This window comes from Stegodyphus dumicola, chromosome 3 (assembly GCF_044657685.1).
Source record: "Stegodyphus dumicola isolate Sdum_Otavi_A_Nest chromosome 3, ASM4465768v1".
Taxonomy (NCBI): Eukaryota; Metazoa; Arthropoda; class Arachnida; order Araneae; family Eresidae; genus Stegodyphus; species Stegodyphus dumicola.
In genome coordinates, this window is record NC_140770.1 from 173,394,778 (window position 1) to 173,420,830 (window position 26,053).

The 26,053-nt window shown below is 36.5% G+C and overlaps 1 protein-coding gene across 4 annotated transcripts in view; it reads right to left on the minus strand.

The window, feature by feature from the left end:
- The window catches only part of Gbeta76C (guanine nucleotide-binding protein subunit beta-2), a 224,645-nt gene that overhangs the window by 39,750 nt on the left and 158,842 nt on the right, over window positions 1-26,053 (minus strand). For all 4 annotated transcript variants that reach the window (XM_085813626.1, XM_085813627.1, XM_085813625.1 and 1 more), the window contains 2 exons: window positions 22,515-22,578; window positions 2,034-2,269 (listed from right to left, as the gene is read on the minus strand). In XM_085813626.1, coding sequence (XP_085669752.1) covers window positions 2,034-2,269; window positions 22,515-22,578 — 300 coding nt within the window. The remainder of the gene's footprint in view (window positions 1-2,033; window positions 2,270-22,514; window positions 22,579-26,053) is intronic.

The following is a 26,053-nucleotide window of genomic DNA, read 5'->3' on the forward strand; positions in this document are numbered from 1 at the left end:
TAGGGTTGTGCGAACGCCCAATATATTGCCTGCCCAAACCATTACACGTCCACTCCCGCCTTCTTCCCTGATGAAATGGTATCGATGTTCCAAGCTCTGTTTAGATATAGGTACCCCGAGAATCAGTGTCTAAGCTGAATTTCGACTCAATAAGTAAAAAAGCATGGTGCTTTCCTAAAGTCTAGCCTACACCATGCTAAACGCGATTTCTTGTGTACTTATGGTATACAGCCTTATCTCATGAAGCCTTCGGCTAACTGTAGACTATGAAACTCGGGTTTCAGTGGTAACATACAGCTCACGTGAAAGCTGTGAAGCTGTAGTAGAGAGATAGTCTTGTGTCACCGCGCTGAAAGTGCCAAATAACGATCCTCATTTGTCATTGACGATCTTGGTCGACCTTGGTCTTTTCGATATAGATCCTGAAACGTTTTGCACAAATTCCAGACGAGACTGGGCGTTATCCTAGTGTCGTCTGCAATTTGAGGAAACAATTGAGTTCTGCAGACACCTGAGCTTTGTGGAGAGAATTGACCAGACAGTAATTAACAGCTCTGCAGGTAGTAATTGAGCTCTGCAGACACCTGTGGCATAATTAGTACCTTCAGTTCAATACTTTTCGTAAAAATAAACATAATTTCAAAATTATCTTAATTTTGCGCACAAGTGTATTTAGTAAATGGATGTACTGCGCAGTGTAATAAAATATTGCTTCGTTACCTTTTGGTAGCCCATTAATTTACTAAAGTTTCGTTGTAGTTCGAGCTTATCTTGAAATATTTTAATAAATTTATTTCTAATACTTTTACTGTTTTTAAAAACTAGGTCTAAACAATAATTATTTTGGTTTCTTGAAAAATAGTGTCATTATCATACGTCCATTAATATTAAATTACATGAAATTTTATGTGTTTGTTAAAGGCCATCTACAGCTAACTTGTGTACTAACTACACCACTAAATGTCTTACCGACATCCTTCAAGAAGTGAATATTAGGGAGTTCATACCTCACCATGATGATGCTTCTTCTCATTCAGCAAGATTGACAGTGGAAGAAGAAAGAAAGCACACCCTATTCTAATCTTACGAGTGACTTTTTATCATTTTTTAATCTAAAACAAAAGTTTCGTAGCCGTTCGCTTTCATTCCGAAAATAAGGCCATGAAAGCATAAAGCATAATTTTCATCGATTTCAAGAAATGTATGGCTTGAAGCATTTTATTCTTTGAAGAATTCACCTACAAATGTGCACTGACGTTGGAGGGTACTAGTTTGAACACTCCTAAGATTTTAAAGTTTAACTTGCAAGTTATTTGGCTGTATGTCAGAAATTTAGTGAGATTCTCATATAATCTCTAGTATCGAAGTTTATTCGAGGATTCTTCAAAATTGTTGACTGAATTTCTTGCTACTCTTCAACAGAGGCTTTTAGCATATTTTTTAGACGATTTTTATTGTAATTGCAGAAATATTTCACCTAAAGTTTTTATGTTTTAAATATTCTATTTGATAATCTTTGTTCTTCATTATCATTATAAACCGTAATTTCCAACACAATAAAGTTTTTTGTAATACCGGAAGAGGTATTAATCCCATTGCTCTAGAACAGTCTAAGGAGGCTGTAGGTCGACATTTGGACAACCCGCTTTTTAAAAGTCCAAAAGCGCGAAAATACATTGATGGTAGATCAGGAGATTTAGTAGGAATATGAATGGAAGGGTATGACATTGATATTCATTTATTGCTCGATTTTCTTTTCCCAGGAAATAACAGTAAATTTTGAAGTGTCGCTGCTTTTGTTTTGATGCAGTTCTACTGATTCACCACACTGTGTGTAAAGAGAAGGTGTTTCATATTTGAAAATTTGGTATTAAATATGTTTTTGATATTATATATAAGTTTACAGGAACTAAAATAAAATTTGGAAAAGTGGTCGGTTGTGAAGTCTGCAATAAATTTTACGTAGTCTAATTTCAGTTTGCTACAATATAAATAATTAATAAAAGAATGATATCGCAAAAAGTTGTACTTACATTTTCATATCAGCTGATCCAGTCACTAGTTTGTTGTCGTCTAAGAACCTGCAACAAGACAGGAAGCCTTCGAATCCCATCATTTCTCTTCTGATTTTGGCAGTTCCGGTACTATCCCTGGAATTCACATCGTAGACGGTGCACATATTGTCCATACCTCCGCAAGCCACGAAATTACCAGACGGTGAATAAGATGCTGTCATAACCCAGCTGGATTGGAGAGGAATGATTCTCACCTGAGAAAATGTTGAATTCTTTGCAAAAACTTGCTAAATTTAACATTATGAAAGCTTACATTGACGAGAAAGAACACCTTAGAATATAACTCGCTGTTCACAAGCAAGAGCTGATGATATTATATAAATAATATAATGTCATTAAGACGTGTAGTTAATGTTAAACAATAGCAAAACCATTGATATAAATAATTATACACATGCCAATATAGGCATAATTTAGCCCACTTTATGTATAAATAGTAATCAAATTATAATCATGTTTGTCCTACTGCCAGTATTATCCTTATCGATTGTCTCTTATCCTGCTGTACAATATTTATGACACCGGTGATGTAAACGGCCACTTTGATAAGTGCCTGTAAGCTATTTAGAATAGCGAAATGATAAATATAAAATTTTATGTTGCAGCTTATGGTTATATCTAATCCAACAAAAATCTAGAATCTAGAGTAACCAGTGGACTGCAACAATCAAGTTATTGAATTTTACACGCAGAGTTAGTTTTGTAGCCTCCACTGGAAATTTTATGAAACCTTCTTGGTAAGAAAATGTCTTCAACTGGACACCGATGTTTAACTAAGTATAACATTATAAGTTTGGAGTACTTACAAGTGTACTTTGTGCCTACAGGACTTAACATGCAATTTCTTAACAACCTGCTATATAAATATTATATTATCATGATCAGTTATCCCCTAGTACTGTGTTTCCCAACGTTTTTTCACAATATCACACTTTTTAAGTTCTAAAGTTTCTAAAGAACACTATAGTAAATTTGGGGATTTAGTTACAATAAATGAAAACAGGTTATATATTAGATTCATAGTAAAATAAATAAGCATTTAACCCTTTTTTTTTTTTTTTTTTTTTTTTTTTTATCATGCAGGAAATTGTTTTCACTTTCCCTTCCTTGTAGGAAGTAAAAGAACTATTGTCTTCGCGAAAAATTTCGAGTATCACATTTCAACGAAAATATCCATTCTGACCTTTCTCGATATTTGAATGATGTTTTTTAAGTGATGTTTTTTGAGTGACATCTGTATGTACGGACAGAATAAAGGACTCTTCTTTCCAAAACGGATTGTAAAATGAATTTAAAATGGATTCAGAAGAGATTTTTTTTTCTTGAGGCCTGTACGTACGGTCGTATGAATGTATCTCTGATGACTCAAAGACGAGTAGCCCTAGAACTTTCAAATTTTGTATATGAGACTGATATATAACATGCAGCTCTTCTTCTGCCCTTCTCGTCGCCTCGTCGCATCGTCCCACCCTGTTATCCGGCTCGGTGAGCTCAGGATTATTATTCTTATATGTTAGTAAACTGTACACTTTTTTTTTAATTTAAAAGTGATTGAATTATATTGTTCTTATGCTCCGGTTAAGGTTTTTATGCCTTCAGTTAATCTGCATGCAATAGTTGCAGAATTATCAACAATTTAAAAGTGATGATAGGCCTAACAAGGCAGCCATTTGTTTACATTTGAAACGCTTAGCAGAAAAGTGAATCAAGTTAGTTGGTGCACCAACCTGAGAGTCTTTTGCCCAGTAAGACCAAAAGTTAACTTTCAGTTGTGTGCACCGAATATTTAGTCTTCTTGCCCGTCGATTGAATTTCTTGTTTTCTCGGAAAACTCTAGTTTTAATCGTAATTTTTTTTTACCTGTTTTTAATCTGTACTTGGTGTTTTATGTTTTTTTTTTTTTTGTATTTTACAATTTTTAGTGAAGATGTTTTGAGTTTTATGTATTTGTGCCTTGCCCGAAGTAAGATTTGAATTAACTGAATGAGAAATACATCTCAATGAAATTCGAGGAAGTATGTTTAAATGAAATGCAGCAAAAAATGTGTATAATTTAACAGGCCGTGTAAGGAAGTCGTGGGGTTGTCCACATCAAATATTTGTATCAAATGTTACAAAAATTGACATGTATAACTAATTAAATAAAACAAATAATATTAAAAATTAAAACATATTTAGATTTTAATGACTACAACATCTTAGTCTTTGATAAAGACCTTTTGTAATGGTAAAAAATTGATCATAAAATGATTAAAATTTGTCTTTTCTGGTATATCTTCATCGTTGCCGACAATACAGTATTCAATTATTGAAACAAAAGCCTTTTTGACGATTAAAAATATTATACTTAAGGTATTTTTCTAATGTCTCTACATATTTATTAATTAAAAAAATTATATTTACTTGAAAATTTCAAAATGAAAATTCAATAAAAAGGTAAAAAGTCCCCCCCCCCCCAGAAAGCTAACACTTCATTGAAATACTTCCAGAAATACATTCTGCCAGCATTTTGTTGGCAATGTAAGCCATGTGCTGCATTACTGAATCGCTATACGTGCAATTTAAAACATTTTGTGTTTTATATTGCTTGTTCAAATTTCTTTCAAGAATTGATTTAAATTGTGTGACGTTCATAAAAGCAGATCAATATTTTTTGTACTTTAACGTCAATTTCGTAATTATTCGCGGAACACTTAGCGACTGCTTGCGCAACACAGTTTGAAGAACACTGACTGCCCTATTAATTAAATAAGCATTTAAGGAATAAAATATTAAATTAATTTATCATGGTTTGAAGACTGGGTTAGAAAAGACTGAAGGGTACCCGTTGTATTATCGCCAAGTTGTTTTTTCGTTTATAGTAACCTGAGTATATTTCGACCGCCTCATCCGTGACCATCAGCGCAAACACGCATGCGCCATTCGTAGCAAATTATTCCCAAAATAGGAAGGATTGGGACTTTCTTTCCCTCCAGCATATCTCTTTCCGGAGAAGAGAAGACTTTCACGTGACCTTTCACGTCGTAGCAAGTGATAACGCCCCTTTTGGACGAGGTCTATGTGTTTTGGCAGAATACCAGCCAGGGTTGCGTTTGAGACGGTCGATCTATAGTTGAATGTTTTGTAAATATACTTTTACCTAGAATTGGGTGCTCCTTTGAATTTTTAAGTGAAAATGTATCGATGTGTACGTCATGGACAAAGTCAAGGGGGTACGCAATGCCAGTGCGCAATTCTGTGATGTTTTTTTTAAATGAAAATAGGTCGACGTGTACATGAATAAAGTCAAGGGAGTGCGCAATGCCTAGTTTGTGCAATTCTGTGATGTTTTTTAAGTGGAAATAGGTTAGTGTGTACATGGATACCGAGTTTGTGCAAATCTTTGACTTGTTGTTTTGTCTTTGTGTAGAGGGGATTTTTGGTGTTAAAATCACCGCTGCACAAAGCCAAAATAACAAGTCAAAAAATTGCACAAACTCGGTATCCAAAAATCGCCATTTTTCGCCAAGGGGGACCCGTAAATATACTTTTACCGAAGACTGCATAAACTCAGTAGAACTTATAAGATAACCTAACAGAATTTAACAAATATTTTTTGCAGTTCATAATTATACTAAGCACTAAGTTGTAACACGATAAATTATTTGGTAGGCAAGAAAGTAATTTCCATTTTCACAAACAGATGGCATTATGTTCGTTTTGTTATCCTGTAAATCTTATAATTTTTTTTTCTTTTCAGATTCGGCAGCTGGCACTTTTAGGTCGGGGCAGAAATAAATTCCATGTATTTTTGTTTGCAACTGTTAGTTTACGTTCAGTTTCAACATGGGGTGCAAAAAATAAACATTTTCGATATATTTTACTTTTTTATTTTCATAAAGGCAAGAATGCGGCTGCGGCTCACAAAGAGATATATCAAGTTTATGATGTTGATTGCTTAACAGAATAAATGTGTCAGAACTGGTTTAAAAATTTTCGTTCTGGAGATTTTTCGCTTGAAGTTGACCAACATTCTGGCCGATTTTCTGAAGTTGATGATATAAAATTAAAACCATAATTGAATCGAATCATCATATAACTATGCGAGATATTGCCAAAACGTTAAATGTATCACACACAACAATTGAAAACTTCATAAGATGTATTGGACTCGATGAGGAGCTTGATATTTTGATACTGCATGAATTGAAAGAAATTCACATAACGCAACAAATCAGTATTTGATATTTGGATTTCAAACGTAATGCAATCGACCCTTTTTTTAACTAATTATAATGAATTCTCTGCAATAACATTAATCGAAAAAGACCATTGTCAAAACATGATGAATCAGCACAAATCATATCGCAAGGAAAGTCTCATCAAAAAAACATCATGCTGTCAGTTTGGTGAGATTGCTAAACTGTTGTGCATTTTGGGCTACTTTCAAGCAGCCAAACGATCAACTCAGATGTTTACTGCCAACAACTTATGAAATCCGAGAAAAAAATCCAGAATTTGCAAACTGCAAAGGAAACGTGTTCGACCACGACAATGCGAGGTCTCACATATATTTAACAATACGCAGGAAACTTATTGGGGAAGTGATGTCGCACCACCCATAAAGCCCCGATCTTGCACCATTGGATTATAATTTATTTCGAAGTTTACAAAATTTCTTAAATAGTAAAAATTTCAGCAAAACTGATGACTTTGTAAAGTTGCGCGCTTCCAACCTGCACGCAACAAAGTGGTGACTGCTGAGAACTGGAAATAGACCAAAGTCTTGAGAAGGGTTTAAATCCTTTTTATTCAACTTTAGAAGTTACAAATGCGTGCTCTTGACGCTCACAAAGTACGCCGACCCGGCGGTAAAATAAAAATAAGAAACTAAAAAGAGATACTAACAAGTGACTAACTACGAAGCTCTCTAAACGTAACTAACCTCACCGCGTTCTAAAATACCGCTGATAATTCAGCAAACTCTGAATATTACGTTGAAAGATTAACAATTTGCCGAGGCAAGCACACAGGCCGAAACGCGTGGTTCTTCAATTTCTAACTAGCCACCTCCACACTCGTGAAGCAAGAAAGCACACCTTCGAACTCGTTTCCCTTCTATTTAACTCAGAATACTTCCGCTGATAATTTGAATCCTTGCGCGTTCTACTAAAATTTACATACTCTGGCATTGGCAATTTCAGGGGAAAGGAAGGCTTGACAGGAAAGATAGTTTAAACTTAAAATAAATGTTAGTTAAAATAAATATAAACCCTACATTTGCCGCTGCCAGAATTTGGAAAACTTGGAAGCAGGTCCTACAAACGACCTGTTGAAAAGTTTCTACAATTCTGAACTAAATTTTAAGAGCCTCGTTTACATAAAAAAAATCTTATCTCACAAAAGGTATAATAAATTTCTGTGTATACTTATTTAAATCTCGATTCTTACAGCAACTTTTCCTGGACTTCAGCAATCAATCTTGTTCTTTTCCTTCCAGCATCTGGAAGGAATAAGTATCAGTATCTTTCTAAATACATTATAATTTACACTTTCTTGACACTGAATAATTTTTTGTTTTTAAACAATTTATTTTCCTTAGTTACTGCTTAATTCACATTCATTCAAGTATTCAAACATGAATTTAACTTTACCCTGGCTCTCCACCATGTGTGGTGTCAAACGGGAATATTCGTGTTTTAGTATTGCAACACTTTCCCTAACCACAATGATTTGTTAGAATTCAACGACCAAATAGACACACCTTACTCGACATTCTACAACTCGATGAGCTAATTTAACATTCTTAAAATTCAAGTGTAGGTGGAGAACCCTACAAAACACATTCATTCAAACTTCCCCCCCATTCATCTATAGACAGGCAGGCTTTCTCTCTGAAGCATGATTTTATCTACAGTTTAATACTTAAATTTGAATTCATTGCTTTTGAGCATTTACTTTTAGCATCTAAAATTTTATGCTTCTAGACTAAATTCTACTTTTACATAACTTTGAAGTATTTACGTATATTTACAAAATTCTAATACATATGATTTTTACAATTTACCATAAAATGAATAAGAGAAAAATAAATTTTTACTTTACTCATTCTTCGCCAAGCTGGCGGCACTGAAACTAAAGTTCTTATTAATACAAGAATACGAAGTTATTTTTATCTTCGGCCAAATTTTGGCTTTAACATAACAGAATTAGTCTTTCGACCAACAGAAACTGCTTGTTCTTAGATTTTATACTTAAAGAAAATAATACTTTTGCCTTAGGTAAATAAAGTAAAACAAAACTAAGTCTCAACCGAGACAAATTGACTTCCGTCAAAACATAGAACTTCGTATTTACGCATAACATTTCGGAACAAAAGAAAAAATTTTATAGAAGATTTTAACTTATCTTTGAGTTTCCGATGAATGGAACTCCGACATCCTCTTCTGGCAGAACTGTTCCCACGATATGGAATTCATCGAAGTCAGTCGTCTCCTTAATGTCCTCCGAGTGTCGTCCACGTTAATTTTAAATTTTTCGCCCTCTGCATGCTGGCCTCTTGGAGTGGTAGTCGTCGGGTTGCTGTCTTTTCCGTTTTTTCCCTGGACGGCTGGTCTTGGCGTCCTCTGGTCTGGAGTCATGCTTGAATTTCTTCTGTTGGTGGTAGTCTTTTCGTTCCTCCTGCTGTCCTTTTATTTTCGGGAACGACGGCCTTGTTTGCACCTGAATCTCTGGCCCTGGGAGCGTTTTCCTCGATGTATAATTTCTACTGCAATACGTTGTAAGTGGTGTTTTCCTCTTTACCAAGGTTTCTTTACGTGGTGGCTTTGCTTTCGTGTTTTTCTTAAATGCTGGAGTCTGAAAGTTTTCGTAAAGACGCTGGACACTGGTAGTTCGGTCTGAGGTTCGAATCCCGCGAACGGGCTGGCTGCATGGGCGTTTTCGTGGTTTTCCCCATGTGTAACGTGTATACGAGCCAGTTTCCCTTAGAAAGTCCTCCATGAAGGCATTCCTCCCTTTAGGTAGATAGCCCTCGTGTGCTTTGCCATAATTAAATAATCCAATCCAATCCTGAAAGTTTTCGTTTCTTCTTATTGGTACCGTCGCATGGGTTGTAGAAGGGCTAGGTTTCTCTTCAGTTCTTTGCTTCTTGGGTGGTGGACTGGACTTTTACGTTTGAGTCCTGCAAGAAACTTTTAAGGATTTCAAAATCATTTTGATTATAATATTTTTTCACCTGGTCGGGACTTTCTTTACAGATTTCCCCTCTCTCGTTCTTAAGGTACAATACGACTCCTTTGATTTCCTGAATTACATAGGGGCCTTCAAATTTTGGAGCTAACTTTGCAGTAAAATTGTCTGGGGCACTTGATAAAGAAAATTTCCGCTTCAACACTTTATCCCTAACTTTAATAGCTGCTTCACGGCGTTTTCTATCATAGTATAATTTTTGTCTATTTATTGTCGTATCCGAGCTTTTAACCGCCTGGTCAATGAGTTTTTGCACATCTTTTTGTTTAAATTTGTAAGGATCTTAAGTTTTACTAACGTTTATTTTTATTTTAAATCTTTACTATCACTTCTTATTTTCTACTTCCGGCCAGAATTATAAGCGTGAAGGTATTTATGCAAAGTTTGTCTGGCGAACGCCAAGTATTTAAGTTGTGGCCTTTTGCCAAGCGGGAGAGAGGAAGCAGTGAGTCAAAGCAGGCCGCTTATCTTAGAAGTTACTTAGTTGCTGTTTGCCTTCCAGGCCAGAGGTTTTAATCCTCTTGATAAATTTAAACGTATTGTAGTGTTCACAGTCTCTGTACTACATACGCTTCCTGTTATTATAAGGCCAATCTTCCACGTTTATTATTCTAAAGTTAAATTAGAGTTTAATTTATTTTTATACTTTTACGTTAGACCCCAAGTAGCGGGTCAGTGTATTCCGAAGTACGGAAGTTATTGTATATAGAGAAAAATAAAGGGTTTTGTATACCCTTCGTCTGTATCCTGTCTACTTACCACAATTAGTGAACATAGCTTTAGTAAGCTCTCTGTTCCGAGTCAGGTCCTTGTATGTTCCCGAAGAAGGTAAGAAGGAACATTGACCCTGATAGTGGCGCCCAACGAAGAAGAATAACCATGGCCGAGTTTCAAGAAGAACCTGTGCTGCCTGCAGAAACGGCTCAGAATCCAGAAATGCCAGCTGCCGCCCTGGAAGGATTTGGTTACATCGTCCAGACCATGCGCGCTTCGATGAAACCAGAAACAACATTTAATGGAAACTCACCGGTAACCAGTTTTTTGGAAAAATTGGATGACCACTTCATGCTCTACCCCGTGCACGAGTTTCAAAAAGTTACCTTAGCTACCAGCTCTTTGAGGGGCCAAGCGCTTAACTGGTTCAAATGTATAGGCAGAAGTCTCTTGGGTCAAGCAGGAAGTCCCACCTATACTTACGAGAATTTCAAGACTGCCTTACTAAAAGCCTTCCCTGTTGTAAGGGATCGTGCGAAATTAGAAACGGAACTTTTAGTATATATCAACAAAGAATCGAAAACCTCTCGAGCTTTATTTTAAGAAAAATTCACGTTTTCAAACTCTTGTATGGAAACCGTCCGGATCCTGAAATAATTCAAGTGATTTGTCCGAGGTTACTGCCCCAAGTGCAAGACTTTATTGAATTAAGAAATCCGACTACACTGGAAAAGTTTTTTGAGCTAGCAATCCAGTTTGAAAGTAGAAGAACGGCGGACATTGAAAGAAGACGCCAGTATGAGCAACGAAGCCAATTTGGTGCGCCAAGACCACAGCAAACTCAAGCACACGGCTACGGAGGCAAAGCGAATCAGTGGGCAAGGAAACCCGAGCATTCAAAAACAGCCGGCGAACGTCGACAGTTCAATAGCAATCCAGGAAAAAAGTCTCAAGGCCAGTGGAAAAAGAAGGAAAGCACGGAAAGGAAAAATAATTTAAACTAAAACGGATTTCTGCTGACGGGAGGGTGCGGAAATCCAAAGGCCAAGAAAACCCCTCTTCCTACAAGTTAAATACAGTAATGGTGAAAAATCTGACTCTTCCGAAGATTGAAGTCTTGGTGAATAATATCCCAGCCACCGCACTCCTGGATACAGGCGTGCAGTGTTCCTGTGTGGCAGAAGATTTTTTTAGAAAGTATTTTCGGAAATACCGCATATATAATTCGGATAATACGACAGTGTCAGCGGCGCAAGGAGAAAAATGTAAGTGCGTAGGTAAAGTACCTTTGTATATCCGTATCAAGGACGAACAAGTAAAGGTGATGTTTTTTATAGTAAAGAATCTGCAAGCACATTTAATCTTAGGAATAGATTTTCTTTCAGACGCACAAGCAACACTGGATTTTAATGAAGCGTCCCTTAAGCTGACAATGAAACCAGTTCGTACTGAAAAGGCTGAACCGCCGATGTTAAAACTTGACCACCTCCCTAATGACGAGCAAGGAAAAATCCGACAAGTGGTAAGTGAATTTGCTTCGTTATTTAGTGATATTCCAGGATTTACTCAGGTAACTAACCATAGTATTGACACCGGAGATGCAATGCCAGTTCGTCAAAAACCATACCGGTATGATATGAATAAGGAAAAAATTATAGAATGGCATATTACCGATATGCTACGTAAAAAGATCATAACGCCTATCTCAAGTAGTTATGCTAGCCCGGTGGTTTTATGTAAGAAAAATAATGACTATCCTTTGGAGCATCCAAAAAGGTGGAGATTCGCTATTGATTACCGTAAATTAAACTCCATAACTAAATATCCGGTATATCCGTTACCGATCATAGAAGAAATTTTAAGGAACATAAAATCAACCAAATTTATGACGACTTTAGACTTAACGACTGGTTATTTTCAAATAGGGGTTAGGCCTGAGGACGTGCCTAAGACTGCTTTTATAACCAAGTCTGGCACTTATGCATTTTTGCGTATGCCGTTTGGCCTTTCAGGGGCCCCAGCAACATTTCAGCGATGCATGGACATTGTGTTAAAACCTGTTCTTGGAAAGTCCACATTTATCTATTTAGACGATATCATTATTACTAGTGATAATCTCGACCAACATGTACAGGATTTAAGACAGGTGTTTTCTTTATTAAATGAGGCCGGTCTAAAAGTTAATGTCGAAAAGTGCAAATTTGCAGCCCCTGAATTAAAATATTTAGGTTACAAAATATCTCAAAAAGGGATCGAGACAGATGAATCAAAAATAATCGCTGTACAAAAGTATCCGACTCCAAACACGGCAAAGAAGCTCTCTTCTTTTCTAGGACTTTGTTCATATTATAGGTCCTTTATAAAAGATTTTGCAGCTATCGCGGAACCATTGTTAAAATTAAAAAGAAAAAAGGCAAGATTCTCGTGGACGGCCGAAGCCAATAGTGCTTTCGAAAAATTAAAACAAGCATTAACGCAAGCCCCTGTGTTGAAATTTCCTGAAAAGGATGAGAATTTAGAAATTTCAGCGGATGCTTCGGATTATGCGGTAGGAGCGGTACTTTCGCAAAATCAGCAGCCCGTGGCATTTTTTAGCCGAACTTTAAATCAAACACAAAGAAACTATTCCGCGACCGAGAGAGAGGCACTTGCAGTTCTGTTAGCAGTGCAAAAGTTCCGAGTCTATTTTGGAAAGGCGCCGATAACAGTGTACTCTGATCATGCGGCGGTAACTAGATTGTACTCGGAGAAAAATTTATTTCCAAGGTTAATAAGATGGGCACTCAAGCTGCAAGAATATAATCTGGTAATCAAGCATACCCCCGGAAAGGAAAATATCGTAGCAGATGCCCTATCAAGAATTAAAATAGACGAACAAGGTAATACCGTAAAGGTGGCAATGCTTACAGCATGTACAATAAATTCCCGAGAAACTGTAATAACCGAACTGGGTAAGGATCCTGAGTTTGGAAGCATTTATGAGTATTTGAAGGATCCTGAAAATTTTAGCCACCAAGATATTGTAGCGATCAGAAATAGGGCGGCCCATTACGAACTAATAGACGGTCTATTATTTTATACAAAAACTACGAATTCCAACTACGAATTTCGACCTCTTATCCCAGCTTAGATTAAATATCCTGCAGGAGCTCCATGACAGCCCTTTAGCTTCTCATGCTGGTATTCGAAAAACTATCCAACGCGTACGCGAGGCAGTCTACTTTTCTGAACTGCAAAAGTTAACAAGGGCGTATGTCCAGTCCTGCCCAACATGTCAAGCAGTTAATTATATTAATTTCCGCCCGGCCGGGTTTCTAAATAGTATTAAATCCGAATTTCCAAATGAAATAATTGGCATCGATTTATTGGGCCCTTTCCCAAAAAGTCAGTTAAATAAAAGTCGCTATCTCCTTGTTATGGTTGATCATTTTAGTAAATGGACCGAAATTGTTCCCTTAAAACGAGCCTCCGCGAAATTAGTTACTGATTCTATTTTAAATAAATATATTTTAAAATACGGGGCGCCCCTAAAAGTTATATCGGATAATGGTCCTCAATTTGTAAGTAATATATTTGAAGACATGTGCCAAAAACTGGGCATACGTCATTTAAAAATGGTTCCGTATCGGCCGCAATCAAATATAGCGGAACGGGTCAACAGAAATATAGTGAAAATTATCCGTAGTTATGTTAAAAATTTTCATAAAAGCTGGGATAACTATGTCAATGAATTTGCTTTCGCCCTTAGGACCGCAAAACATGATACAACGGGCAAAACTCCTGCTGAGTTATTTCTAGGCAGAAAGATTATAACGCCGTTAGATAAATTATTTTATGTGCAACAAAGAGCCCCAGAATTTAAATGGGTGATATAGAAAAACTAATAAAAGAAGCAAAAAAGAATACGGAAGTAGCACAAAGAAAACAGAAGCTCTATTATGATTTGAAACGACGGGGAGTAACTTATAAAGTAGGGGATGAAGTTTTAAAAATTAAGCATTCACTTTCTTCAGCACCAGAAGATAAAACTGCCAAATTTTTTCCACGATTTGAAGGACCATATGTTATAGAAAAAATAACTCACGCTGTAGTAGTGTTAAAAGCCAAGAATGGTGAAACCTGCTCCGCAAACATTGATCAAATCAAACCCTACTATGATCGTAATAAAATGCAAATTTTCAAAGATCTTTTGCAGGATCCGGCACGGCAGACACAGCAGGCACAAGCTCCAGAGGTGGAACAACAACAAGTACAAGGGCAAGCCATTAAGAGGCAGGAGCAAGTGAAAAGAAAATTGCCCCGCGGAAAAATTGAAGGTAACAAGAAAAAGAAGCCGTTCCACCGTCCAGAAAAGAGAGTTCACGAACACCCCCAGAATGAAGAAGGGAGAAGGACGACGTATGTGAAGAGAACCAGGAGAAATGACGGCAACTATAACCCGGCCCTAAAACGGAAGATCTACTCATCCGACTCCAAACACGACACAAAAACTACAGGACTCTCAGCAGCAAAAGTCGCCGAACTGCGGAAGGGCCATCAGCGGCGGAGGAAGAAGTACAAGGAAAATTTGAACGGCCAGCAACGAGGTCCAAGCAGGCACACGAAAGAAGTTTCCCGGTTTCGCCAAGACCAGCTGCCATCAAACGGCCAAGACCACAAGCAGAGGAGAAAAAGAAGGTATTCAAGGGTGACCGAACTGGTGAAAAAAGGAAGCTTCCAGAGGAAAGCACTGAAGGGCGAGCCCGTACAAGAAGGAGGATAAATCACACTACTATCTGCAATACCTTTAAAGACTGGGCCCAGAAAAGGATGTCTGAATATCACAAAGATAAGTAAAATTTTATGTTACTTTGCAAACTTAAGTTAATCTTTCATTCTTACTGCAAGTGGCAGATTTCAAGAAGTTTTACCTCATGCGAGGTCTACCTTTATCGCCAAAAGGGCGAGAAATGAGTTGTGACCGATTTTGGTATTATGGTTTTCAATTACTCGCGCGTAAAACTAAAATTGATGTATAATAGCGTTGTGTAAAGACTTAAATATTGTAAAAAGTTATTGTATAAATTTTATTTAAAACATTCTAGCAAGAAAGAAGTTTTAGTCTGAGAGACTTTTTGAAATGTATTATTTCAATGTAGAAAGAATTGGCACTTGCTTTGAAAGGAATAGAAGTTAACAAGGTACTACTAATGTATGTTTTCAAATGTGTAAAATTAACAGCATGTTGATATGTTCTTATATACAATGTGAACTGTTATTTTAAATGTTAAGAAATACCGTGATATGGTAAAAGTGAATGTTAAAATTTTTTATTCGTGTGACTGTAAAAAGACTAAAGCATGGCGAATATGTGTTAAAGGTTGAATGATGTAGTTAGGCTCTCTGACGCTACACTTTAGAGTTAGACACTTTCAGAATAGTACCTCAGGGTTTAGAGTTGAAATTAGGGTGTGTTAAGAGGTCTTGTTATGTTGAATTTTAACACGTTAGTGTTTTGATTGTAGGAGGAAGTGTGGAACACGTAGACAGAAACACATTCGTGTTTGGTGTTCTTTTACAACACATGTCAGAGAGCAGGGGGAGAGATAATTAAAATAGTCATGAATGAAATAAGAATGTTAAGAGAAGTATAATTGTATATGTTACCTGCCATTTCATTGTGTAACATTTCATTAAACTAGTTTTCCTTCCAGATCTCTGGAAGGAACCAGAATGGAATAAAAGCTCCTGTTTAGATGCAGTATAGATGAAAAAAAAAAATGTTGTATATCCTGGGAGCTGCTATTGTAAAAGAAAACAAATTTCTTTCTTTTAAATTTCTAGTTTCTAGCGAAGTATGTTTGTAAAAGATTGGCCTCGCGTTAGATTCTAGAGCTAAAAGTTTCCAACAAGGTCGTTTTAGACCTCAGTTTCAAACTAATTAACTCTGGCGGGAAGTATGTAAGGATCTTAAGTTTTACTAACGTTTATTTTTATTTTAAATCTTTACTATCACTTCTTATTTTCTACTTCCGGCCAGAATTATAAGCGTGAAGGTATTTATGCAAAGTTTGTCTGGCGAACGCCAAGTATTTAAGTTGTGGCCTTTTTCCAAGCGGGAGAGAGGAAGCAGTGAGTCAAAGCAGGCCGCTTACCTTAGAAGTTACTTAGTTGCTGTTTGCCTTCCAGGCCAGAGGTTTTAATCCTCTTGATAAATTTAAACGTATTGTAGTGTTCACAGTCTCTGTACTACATACGCTTCCTGTTATTATAAGGCCAATCTTCCACGTTTATTATTCTAAAGTTAAATTAAAGTTTAGTTTTATTTTTATACTTTTACGTTAGACCCCAAGTAGCGGGTCAGTGTATTCCGAAGTACGGAAGTTATTGTATATAGAGAAAAATAAAGGGTTTTGTATACCCTTCGTCTGTATCCTGTCTACTTACCACAATTAGTGAACATAGCTTTAGTAAGCTCTCTGTTCCGAGTCAGGTCCTTATATGTTCCCGAAGAAGGTAAGAAGGAACATTGACCCTGATAAATTCTTGTTCTCTTTGTTGCACAAAGAATAATTTATCTAATGGCGTAATTAACTTTCGTCCTAAAAATAATTCTGCTGGGGTTTTTCCCGTAGTATCGTGATTTGCCGTTCTTAAAGCATAAGCTAACTCATTTATGTAGCCATCCCAGCGCTTGTGATGTGTGGTAACGTAACTTCGAATTATTTTTACAATGTTTTTATTAACTCTTTCTGCTATGTTTGCCTGTGGTCTACACGCAACCATTTTGATATAGCGTATGCCAAGTCCAGTGCAAATATTTTCAAATATTTGGCTAACGAATTGTTTACCGTTATCGCTAATGACTTTTATCGGTGCAATATTTTAAAATGTATCTGTGTAAGAATGCATCTGCGACTGTTTTGGCAGACGCGCGTTTAAGTGGAAAAATTTCTGTCCATTTTGAAAAATGATCTACAATTACTAAAAGAAAACGATTTTTATTTAACTCACTCTGGGGGAGAGGACCAAGAAGATCTATGCCTAAAATTTCATTCGGAAATGTAGCGCGAATGCTATTTAAGTACCCGGCCGGGCTGTAATTAATATCATTTATTAATTGTTAATTGACATTGATTGCAGGACCTGACATACGCAGTTACTATTTTGTATAATTACGGGAAATATACCGCCTCGCGTACCCTTTTTAAAGTCTTTCTGACCCCTAAATGACCCGCTGTTTTCGCGTCGTGTAATTCCTTCAAAATGCTTAATCGAAGAGAGGCTGGGATGACTGGTTTGTACTCGAGATTTTCGTTTGTTGTTTTCGTATAAAATAATAAATTATCTATTATTTCATAGTTTTCAGCTCTATTTCTTATCGCATCGATATCTGTGTGTTCAAAGCTTTCGGGGTCTTTCAAATATGCATAGATACTTCCAAATTCAGGATCAGCTTTCAGTTCAGCGATAATTGTATCTCTAGAATCTAAAATTTTTGAAGTCAACACAACGCATTTAAGTTCATTACCTTCATCGTCCAGTTTTATACGAGAAAGTACGTCAGTTACATTGTTTTCCTTACCCGGTTTATATTTTATTATTAGATTATACTCTTGGAGTTTTAAAGCCCATCTTATTAACCTGGGCGTTAGGTTTTTCCCGGAGTAAAGTCTACCAACAGCCGCATGATCCGAAAAGACTGTTACTGGCGCTTAGCCGAAATAAACTCGAAATTTGTGTACAGCCATTAATACGGTTAATGTTTCTCTCTCTGTAGCTGTATAATTCCTTTGTGTATGATTCAACGTTTTACTAAAAAATGCCAAAGGATGGCTATTTTGCATAAGAACCGCACCCACAGCATAGTCCGACGCATCTGCTGCAATTTCCAGGTTTTCGTCCCTCTCCGGGAATTTCAAAACAGGGGCGTTGATGAGCGCTTCTTTTAATCTTTCAAATGCGGTATTTGCTTCCGCTGTCCACGTGAATTTACTTTTCTTTCTTTTAATTATTAACAAGGGTTCAACAATATTAGCGAAATCTTTTTTGAATGACCGATAGAAAGAACATAACCCAAGGAAAGAAGAAAGCTTCTTGGCGGTGTGGGGAGGTGGAAATTCTTGATTGCTTTTATGTTTGAAGCTTGAGTTTCTATACCCTTTTGTGAAATTTTATAACCCAGATATTTAAGTTCTTTAGTTGCGAACTTGCATTTTGAGGCGTTAATTGTAAGACCGGCCTCTTTTAATAATTTAAAAACTTCTTCTAGATCTTTAATATGTTATTCCAACGTACTACTCGTTATAATTATATCATCTAGATAGATTAAAGTCGATTTTCCTAGGACAGGCTTTAGAACAATGTCCATAGCTCTCTGGAATGTTGATGGGGCCCCACACAACCCAAAGGGCATGCGTAAAAATGCATAAGTGCCCGATTTTGTTATAAACGCGGTTTTATGTATGTCTTCGGGTCTCATAGCTATTTGATAGTAACCAGACGTTAAGTCCAAAGTAGTCATGTATCTAGTAGATTTAATCTTTCTAATAATTTCCTCTATAACCGGCAAAGGGTAAACTGGGAATTTAGTAATACTATTCAGTTTTCTGTAATCGATAGCAAACCTCCAAGCCCTTTTATCCGAAGGAGGAAACTCGTTCTTTTTCCTACATAGTACGACTGGACTCGCGTACTCACTATTTATGGGCGTTATTATTTTGTTCTTTAACATTTCCTGAATATGTTCTATTACGATTAGGTCTTTCTGTTTATCATAGCGATAAGGTTTAGTCCTACAGGGTTTGTCGGCAGTTAACTGTATCTGATGCGTAACTATTTGACAGCTGCCAGGCCGTTCTGAAAACAAGTTTGAAAAAGTACTCACCACTTGCAGGATGGCTTGACTTTCATGGTCATTCAAATGGCTAAGGTCAACTTGCGGTTGTTCCACTGGTTCCACCACCCTGCGGTCCATCTCCAGCACAATAGAACTGTCTTGAAAATTCAGTTGGGCCCTCGCGGCCCTTAAAAACTCCATACCTAAAATAAGTGGATTTTGCAGATTTTTTACTACAAAAATTAATACTTTGAGGCTTTCATCTTTTACCTGTATGTTTAATGATAATTTCCCGATGCATTGACAGGTTTTTCCTTGGGCCGCTATAATTTCTGTGTTTTTGTTTTTAAATAATCGTAACCTATAAAAATTCTTGAAAAATGTATCACTCATAAAATTACCTTCTGCTTCTGTATCGATGAGGGCTTCTACTGGTACATCGCCAAGCAGGACTTGTATAATTGGTAGATGTGAGTTCTTTACGATGACCGTATTTAAGTGTCTTTTTGAGGGTTTTTTTAAAACTTCCGAGGTCTGGACCCTCGCTTTCACAGGCCCCTCTACTCGTTTAAAGCTTTCTTTTCAACTTCTGCCTTCTGGGTACGCGGACGTTTGTTTTCAAATTTCCTTTTTGGGCCTTGACCTTCGAGGTTCGATGAGTTAGCTTGCTAGCTCTTTTCCCCATAAGAGCGGTTTGCATTTCTGGTCTGCTCATTTGAAGATTGCCTTCGGATACTTTGAGGATACGATGCCCCTATAGCTTTTTCCGCTATTCTGCGATTTTGAAACTTGACCGCCAATTCGAAGAGCTCCTGCAATGTGCTTGGGTTTCTAATTCCAAAGTAATCTTGACAGCAGGTAGTAATTTTGGTAAAATTATTTCAATAATCTCCGTGTCGGGTTTCTTCCCATACAGCATATCCGTCAGTTTAATTTTTCGCAGAATAAAGTCCGTCAAGTCTTCTATATCCCGTTGATAGAAACTATATAGTTCGGCTTCTAGCCTTGCTCGATCTTTCACTATGGGAAAGGCCTTTAATAATGATTTTTTGAAATTTTTAAAGGTATATGTTTGGCCTCCGAATTCCCCTAATAAAAATTTGCCTATATTCTTCCACCATAGCGCGGCCTGTCCTCTTAGTGCAGATGTGGCGATGACAACTTTTTGTCTTTCAGGCACAGGGTAGAGCTGAAAGTGATTGTCGAGGCTTTCTAGAAATATCGCCACCGAATTTTTTCCGTCGAAATTGACGTTTGGCTTGACTGACGCTCTCAACGTCTGGACCAGGTATCCAATCCCTTCCAATTGGCTTGCCATTTCTTGTTGTTGTTCCGCAGCTTCCATCCAATTTTCGGCCATTTCAGTTCGACAAGTGTTCGGGCGCCAATGTAAAGTTGCGCGCTTCCAACCTGCACGCAACAAAGTTGTGACTGCTGAGAACTGGAAATAGACCAAAGTCTTGAGAAGGGTTTAAATCCCTTTTATTCAACTTAAGAAGTTACAAATGCGTGCTCTTGACGCTCACAAACTACGCCGATCCGACGGTAAAATAAAAATAAGAAACTAAAAAGAGATATTAACAAGTGACTAACTACGAGGCTCTCTAAACGTAACTAACCTCACCGCGTTCTAAAATACCGCTGATAATTCAGCAAACTCTGAGTATTACGTTGAAAGATTAACAATTTGCCGAGGCAAGCACACAGGCCGAAACGCGTGGTTCTTCAATTTCTAACTAGCCACCTCCACACTCATGAAGCAAGAAAGCACACCTTCGAATTCGTTTCCCTTCTATTTAACTCAGAATACTTCCGCTGATAATTTGAATCCTTGCGCGTTCTACTAAAATTTACATACTCTGGCATTGGCAATTTCAGGGGAAAGTAAAGCTTGACAGGAAAGATAGTTTAAACTTAAAATAAATGTTAGTTAAAATAAATATAAACCCTACAACTTCAAATCGCATTTGACTGACTTTTTTTCCTGATAAAGACCAGAAGTTCTATGCTCGCAGAAGCATATAGTTACTAGAAAGATGACAATATGTAATCAAACAGATTGGAAGATATTTGAATGTGTGGAGTCATTAGGTTTTTTTTTTTTAAGTAAGAGATGTGAAAAATGAGTAGTGGCCTCGCCCTGACTCGAAGCCGGACCTCTCGAATACACGTCGAGTGTGCTACCGTTACACCACGAAGGCATGCTGGAAAAAAGGGAAAAATACCTTATAATAGACTAAAATTCATATTTTGTATAAAAAATTGAGTTTTTTTTACATTAAAATACCGAAATTACTTTCTTGCCAACCCGCGAACTTGGTTTGATAAGGCACTTGGAAATATCTAAGCATTGAATTTTACATTTTATTAAAAAATAACCACTAAATGTTTAGAAATTATATAGTTCGACCGCCTCTTCCGCGACTATGAGCGCACACACGCATGCGCCATTTGGACCGAATTATTCTCAAAACAGGATGGAAAGATGGGGACTTTCCTTCTTTCGAACATATAAATTATCTGTTTCCTGAGAAGAGAAGATTTTCACTTGACCTTTCACGTCGTAGCAAGTAATAACGTTCTTTTTGGACAAGTCTATGTGTTTTGGCAGAATGTCAGCCAGGGTTGCGTTTGAGACGGTCGAACACTTACCAATTTTTAAACTGTTTTTAAATTAAAGTTGGTAGCGGCATTGTGAGAGGAAGCTGGAGTATTTTGCTTTTAAGCAAGTAATTTATAAAGTTATGTATTTTTTTTTTAATTGAGAGATAAGAAAACACGCTCTCTAACAAATAATATGATTAAGATACAATAACACGTCAAACAAATATTAATTTAGAAGTTAAACAACAAAAAATCAGCATTATATTTTCAAATTTTCACAGGACTAGTTTGGACGATTTTACCGAACGATCATCCTCAGCTGCAAAAGTGCAAATGAACGAGATGCAATGATTAGATAAGATAAGAAAGCCATTATCCGCAGCTGCTACTGGCAGTTGAGGATGCCAGTAGCAGCCACTACTACATCCTCAGCCATCATCCTCAGCTGCATCATCCTCAGCTGCATCATCCTCAGCTGCATCATCCTCAGCTGCTACATCAGGAGATAAGCTACTGGCGCCATCTGTTGATGAAACCAGAATTAAAACATAATTTCTTTAAAGGCTGAAGACAAAGATAGATTGTAATTAGGGCCGTTAACTAGAACCGGAAGATTTTTTTGAATGTGAAATGCCTCTAGAAAATCAAGTTCACCAATGGAAGATGTTTTTTGAATAATTTTGGCAGCATAAAAATTGAAAGTGTGATTTTAGGACCAACAATGTTGGGCAACAGTAGATTTCTGTGTTTCCAGAAGACAGAAGACATATGCCTCATGTTCCTTAGCGCGAAATTTTAAGGCTCTCTTAGTTTGGCTAATGTAAATTTTGCGCTTTTGCAGCTGAGGATTATGGTTCGGTAAAATCATCAAAACTAGTCCTGTGAAAATTTGAAAATATAACGCTGATTTTTGTTGTTTGACTTAGAACTTAAATAATATGATATTAAGTATTTTCATCAAATTATTCTTTAGAAGAGTCTCTTGTTTCCAAAACAATTAATTATTTCTTCTATTTTATTCAAATTATATTTATTAACTTGGAGAAAAATTCAGAAATGTTAATAATATTTACTTTATTTCCTGACCATGTGTCCCAGATGATAAGCTTTCCATCCAAAGACCCAGATACTAAATGCCTGTGAAAAAAAATATCTTTAATATTTAAAATCAGGAAAAACAAAGCTTGGATGACGCATGAACATTTGATGTAAAGAAAAGATGGAAAATTCACTGCGAAAGGTAATTCATATTTTCAAGCAGAAAATTATAGTCTACAGCCAGAAGCAAATTTGCCTGATTTCAGTGAATGCTAATAAAAAGGAAAATTAGGAAATGATATATAAACTTCGAAGCATTTATTATGGAGCACATATTCGGTCCAGTGTCTAAGCCTTAGACCTTAGACTCTAAGTATATACTTGTATAAACGACACTAATTTTTCACATTCGCATCTAAAATATTTTGCGCAATCACATATTTTACCCGTATCTATTTTATAAAAAAATATACTTCTATTGCAAGAAATATTATTTCTGAGAATTATAACAATTGTTTATCTCGATGTTTTTCACATTTTGCTCTTTCCTTGATAAGCTATTAGTATTTTTAATAATTCGTGTTGTCGAGTCATTAGGAGTTCTTGTGTAGGAGACGTGAAAAAGAAGCCGGGGCTCGAATCTGGACTTCTCGAATACGTGCCGAGTGTGCTACCGTTACACCACGAAGGCATGCAGAGAGGAGGGAGAAAATGCCTTCCCCTTTGAAAGAGCGACTGGGGATTAGGGGACCCAATCGCCAAATCCTGGTGGTGAAGAATAATCATCCACCACCTTTTTTTAGTTTGGGTGCTACTGTAGAGTCATTAGGATTTTTTGAAGCAGGAGACATGAAAAATGAGCAATGCCGGACCTCTCGAATACGTGCCGAATGTGCTAACCGTTACACCACGAAGGCATGCAGAAAGGGGGGGGGAGAAAATACCTTATAATGCACTTACGAATTCTTAAGGGTACTCATACACCTTAAAACCCTTGCGATCTTCGAATATGTGACTGTTGCAAGAATTGGGATATTTTATCTATTTTAAAAGCAATTACTTCCAACTTTTACAGCTGACTACATAATATAGCTGCTTTGGGAACTAGTAACCAGAAAGTTTCTGTTGCGACAAATATTTTTATAATTTAATCTACTTTGTGACAACACTTTTTATGCGTTCATGTCATGTTTTCACCTTGCTCGCACAGTTTGAAACGTTCTGTTGCATAATTTAATTCCATAACTTAATATATAGCTTTTATAACATTTGTAAACTACTGTGAACCAAAAGACCTAAGAATTTAATGTTAAATTTTTATTTTATTTGGAGTTGAGTTTATAAAATGTATTTTATTAAAAAAAATCTGTCAGGTTTTCCGTGCATAAAATTCTTTAATATTCAAATATTCATCAGATTTTTGGTTTAGTTAGAAGACAGTGTCAATATAAATAATTTCCTCAAATTTCAAGTATGTATCATTAGCCATTTTTAAATATCATGCGCGCAAACTGGAAACATGACGTGAAAGCATAAAAAATTTCGTCAAAAAACAGATTAAATAATAAAAATATTTGTAGCAACATAAACTTTCTGGTTACTAGTTCCCAAAGCAGCTATATTATTTAGCCAGCTGTAAAAAGGTGGAAGTAATTGCTTTTAAAATAAATAAAATATCCCATTTCTTGCAACAGTCACATATTCGAAGATCTTAAGGGTTTTAAGGAGTATTCGTCCCCTTAAGGCGGAATTTATATAATTGGCGAAATTCAAATAATTATTTTTCGCCAATTCCATTAAAACGTATTAAATCTGAAATGGTCGCCAGCGATATTGCAACATGAGGAAAGACTCATCTGATAGATCATCAGTATTGCAACATGAGGAAAGACTTATCTGATAGACTATCAGTATTACATTATGAGGAAAGATTCATCTGATAGACCGGATATTTGCATGATGATTATATGTACAGGTAGATTAGGAGGGCCAACATTATGACCAGATCACGGGAAAAGACGTGAATGATTATACTTGCAAACATTTGCCCTATTATTATTTTCTAGGAGTTGTTAGGAGAAGATAATAGAAAGCCACTGTGAAGTATCCTAATATGTTTGCTCGTCGTTCTTGTGCATATACAGCCCTAGAAAAGACGCATGCATTCAGTAAATACAGTTTTGCAAACGAAACTTTTAACTTTAAAATGCAATAAAAATTGCATTTAATATTATATGCCGTCAGTTCAGATCCAATTAGAGTCCCTTTCTTCGCTATATGTAGTAATAAAATTCAGATATCCTTCTCCAATACTACAAGAGGGTATATTTATTTTAAAACTATGTTTTAAAGTGCATATGTTACAATTTTTGTAACCTAAAGTAAAATTTTAATTATTACGTTTAATAGTTAAGTGTCTGTGTCAATTCTTAGAATATGACCTAAAGTTGTTTGGCTAGTCTTTAGCACTAGCCAAAGAACTTTAGATCTTTGGCTAATTATCGCATCTGAACTTTGCTGGGCGCTTTCATTCTGTTTGACAAATATCTTTCTCCATAACTGAAGTAGTATTGATAGTATTATAGATGTTCTTAATTGATGTATGGTTTTAATAATAAATTTCTTATAAAAGCCCATATTGCAGCTCGGTTGACTTAAACGACTGGCAGTTGCAGGTGGACAGTGAAAGGTTAGGTGAGCCTTTTAATTTGCAAACACAAGTACTTGTTTCTGAGATTCGAAAGCGATGAAAATATGTTGGAAAGGGGACTTGCCTCATAATAAAGTTTCTATTGCTTTATTGTATATCACAAAGCAAAAGAAACACATCAATAAACAGGAAAAAATGCCCGTTTAAACGAATTCATACCTAGGCACGGCCTCTTTCCCGCCTATTACGATGAGAGAAATAAATGTGCCTCAGACAATTCTATTTGTGGCAGATCACTACCTCTTCTCATGTACATAGAACATCATTACATAGAACATACATTAGAACATCACGGTATTAGAACATATACAAACAAACCCGTGTTTCAAACATACGTGATAGATGCTCCAGAATTTCATCGTAAAATCAACAGTCTTGCCAAATGCCTTTCGGAACAAGGCCAACGTAAATTTGAGCAATAATTGTTACGAAAAGTCAGTTTTAAATAAGTCTTCATTGAGTATACATACTTTTCCAAATAATGGACATGTTTTGGAAAAAGATAGCACAGAGCTGCAGTAGGATGCTTCACTGGATAAGTAACATTGCGGGACAGTACCTGTGTCACCATATAGTAAAGTGCTGTGTCTCGTATGCTTATTTCTGCCCTACCCTGCAAAAATAGCTTCATTATACCCAAGACCCGATTACGAATTCACGATTAAGATAACAATTTTGGTCGATCTAGCACACATCTCCCCTGTTTTTCAGAAGGAAAAAACAGCTGTCTAAAAAATCGCAGTGTCATTTTTGGGCTTCCTAAAATACCAAGTCCAAGTACCAAGTCCTCCCTGGTATCGAGTCTTTTCACTTATCTCTGGTTTTAGGTGATTATACTCTGGTTATACATCGCTGAAGAATATG